Source organism: Cyprinodon variegatus, unplaced genomic scaffold (genome assembly GCF_000732505.1).
Source record: "Cyprinodon variegatus isolate N-32 unplaced genomic scaffold, C_variegatus-1.0 Scaffold41, whole genome shotgun sequence".
Classification (NCBI taxonomy): domain Eukaryota; kingdom Metazoa; phylum Chordata; class Actinopteri; order Cyprinodontiformes; family Cyprinodontidae; genus Cyprinodon; species Cyprinodon variegatus.
The window spans coordinates 1429898-1432960 of record NW_015150494.1 but is presented as its reverse complement, the minus strand read 5'-3'; the positions used below and the strand labels follow the sequence as shown (position 1 = coordinate 1432960).

At 39.9% G+C, this 3063-nt stretch overlaps 1 protein-coding gene across 1 annotated transcript in view; it reads right to left on the bottom strand.

Moving 5' to 3' along the window:
* lgi3 (leucine-rich repeat LGI family member 3) overlaps positions 1-1377 on the bottom strand; it is a 14221-nt gene extending 12844 nt beyond the window's left edge. The window contains exons 1-2 of the mRNA XM_015370039.1: positions 1064-1377; positions 300-371 (exon numbers count right to left, since the gene is read on the bottom strand). Of these exons, the coding sequence (XP_015225525.1) occupies positions 300-371; positions 1064-1266 (275 nt within the window). The 5' untranslated portion in view covers positions 1267-1377. The remainder of the gene's footprint in view (positions 1-299; positions 372-1063) is intronic.
* Positions 1378-3063: the final 1686 nt, after the last annotated feature.

The following is a 3063-nucleotide window of genomic DNA, read 5'->3' as shown; positions in this document are numbered from 1 at the left end:
TTTTACTTATTTCTAGATCGTTTTTGCAGTGTAACGAGTAACGTTTGTTTTAAAAATGCAATGAATAGAAAGTACAGATACTTGTGTGAAAATATAATCAGTAGAAGTCAGAAGTAGGAAGAAAAATAAGTAATGGGGTAACGTATAGATAACTAAAAAGTGTCCCGTAACGAAGTACTTCGTTACTTGACACCTCTGCTAATGCGCTGTGAAGGTGCATCTGTATAACAGAGCTCATTAAACTAATATTGTCTGTTTGCAGCTCTAATAGGTTTTTTTATGGGGGCTGGAGCACTCACAGGAACTGCAGCAGGTGAAGGTGAGAGAAAGCTCCCTCTGGGATGGTTGTGAAGGCTGCGTTCACCATCGTCCTGCTCAGACAGAAAACATCGAAATGAAGTGAAAGCCTCAAAACATCACAGCATGTATTTAAAGGTAGAGAACAGATTCCTCTCCATGGCAACTGTCTTATTTTTATTGCAGAGGTCAACCCCATCTAGAAACCTGCCAGTGTGTATTTCAGAGCAACTGTTCCAAACTGGGACACACTTTTTTTTCCATCAGATGTTTCTCCTCTGCTTTGAAATCAGGACATTCTCAAACTGTGCTGCTTTGTTCTTTTAAGCAAACTATTCAATCCACAGGTGATGAAGCGTAAGATGAAAATGCCCCATCATTTAAACAATTCCTGTCTTCATTATTTGCGCTTTAATTTACTAAAAGTGTCTCTCTTCACCCACTGAGATTAGATCTCTCAGAGGAAATATGTCTCCAGCAGCGAGCGTGGGAATCTATTGTTAGTATTTCTCTCTGGGGCTTGACAGGATTGGAACATTACAGGAACATCATCGTTTATTATTTTTCGTTTCCTACGGTTTCGGTGGCAGATGATGTAGAAGGAAAATCATCTTTCTGCACTTTATATATCATTAAAACACAGCAGAGACTTCCATGCATCATTACATAACTGTGGGTGACATCAGTGATGTAGCCATCTGTACCAGGCTGCCTGCAGCTGAGGCTTCATGCAGGTTATAAAGAGGATGCTGAATTCTGGACTCACAGAGAGATGATTCCAGGGGGGAAGCTCTTTGGGATGGCCTTAGTGTCCACGCAGAAAGCGCTGTCTTTGGTGCAGGAGCAGGTTGCAGGACAGCGAGGAACCTTCGGGGCTCTCTTGGTGTACGATTCCCCCGGCAAGCAGAGACACAGACAAACAACAGTCATAAAGATCAGCTTCATCCATCTTGATCTGAGCTCCTCCATCCTGACGAAGAAGGTAAAAAAGGAGGCTGAGTGAGTGAACTATGGGAAGTTCCTTCTCAGAGGTAGCAGGCTGGTTGAGAGGTGAAACAGAGCCTGTCTACGTGTAGCGCAGTTCTGCTCAAACTGAGAGCAGAGAGATGGTGAGAGCGAGAGAGAGAGAGGAGGGGGAGGAAGGGTTCTTTGTATCTCCTCAGAGGATGTGGGTGCTTTGCAGATTCCCCAGTTCTGATTCTGTATCACTGCAGCCAGAATGTGCTCTGAAAGTGATGAGCTAGGCAGGCATCTCCTACCAGGACCTGTAGCCAATCAATTATTTACTTTTAGTATTGCAGAAAAGCTAGAAGGTAAGAAGGGAGGGGGAGGATGCTAACTCCAGATATCCTGCATCTCTTGATGAAAAGGAATGATGCAGAGGAAATGTAAGTGCTCTATGCACGGGGTTCTCGCACTTTCTGAAATGCAAACAGTGTTTAGATCCTTTGAATGCATCCGACTTCCCACAGAAACAAACATCCACCTTTAATACGGTCAGCTGAACAGCTTTACAAATACCTTCAAATCTCATAATAACCTTAATTAAAAAGGAATATTTCCATTCTCCTACAAACATTTCAGACCATCCCTTGTAGTTTTCTTATATAATTTGCTTTAGAGCAGCCAGATTACAATTTCATAAACTGTATGCAAAGAAATTCTTCAAACTTTCTGAACATCTTTTAAATAAATCTTGTTTTCTTTGGTTCATTAAATAGTCACATTCAGTAACTTTCACAAATAAAAACCTAATTTGCTAAGAATATTGCATAGTCTATTTTTATTCACCTCATTCAACGTGATACCCCTAAAAATTACCCCAACAAATTAGCTTGAATTAGGATGTTTATATTTATGGAAATGTTATGAAAAAGCATAAAAAAAAACATTGTGTGTTTGAAACCTAATAACAAGAAAAAGTATTTGTAACAATTTTTCTGATACTTTTGATTTTATTCTGTTCACAAAAACAGCAGAAAATATCAGAATTTAGTACATATTAAAAATAGATATTAAATGAAGGGAAGGGAAATGTGAAGAGGAGGATAGAGTAACCAAAAATCTACTCAAGTACGAGTAACACTGCTTTATTTTGTTTCTACTCATCTAACAATTTACTAAAGTAAGATTAAAAGAATACTTTGTCAAACGCTTACTCGAGTACAGAATAATTGTTGGTGTATAACATCTGATCACATGAAGTGTAGTATGGAAGCCCATTTCTGCCACTGTTGGCGTCGGCAGACCCATTTCACACGGGCACGTGCCCCGTTGTGCATGGGTGGACCTGGGTATTCCTGGGACACTGATTTTTTAATCCATCCGTCCATTTTCTGATACGTTTAATCCCAAGTGGGGTCGCCAGGGGTGCTGGTGCCTATCCCCAGCTGTCAATGGGCGAGAGGCGGGGTACATCCTGGACAGTGTTGGGTAAATTACTTTAAAAATGTAATCCGTTAGTTACAAGTTACCTTGTTTAAAATGTTATTGTAGTGTAACTTTTTCGATTTCTTTTAAAAAGTAATGTAACTAATTACTTTTTGATTACTTTAAGGTTTTAATGAGTATTGACCCATGTTCAACATTTAATTTTTGAGAACTGAATGTGAACCTTAAAAAAGCACTAAGCTGAGAGGGAACAGGCAATCACAGGATGTCCACAAGAAGACATGGAAGATTTTCTCAGACTCCTCTCATCGGGCCATACTCTTTTCTATTCCTCTCCCATTTACGCAGTTTGCAGACTAACACAAGCAGGTTCAG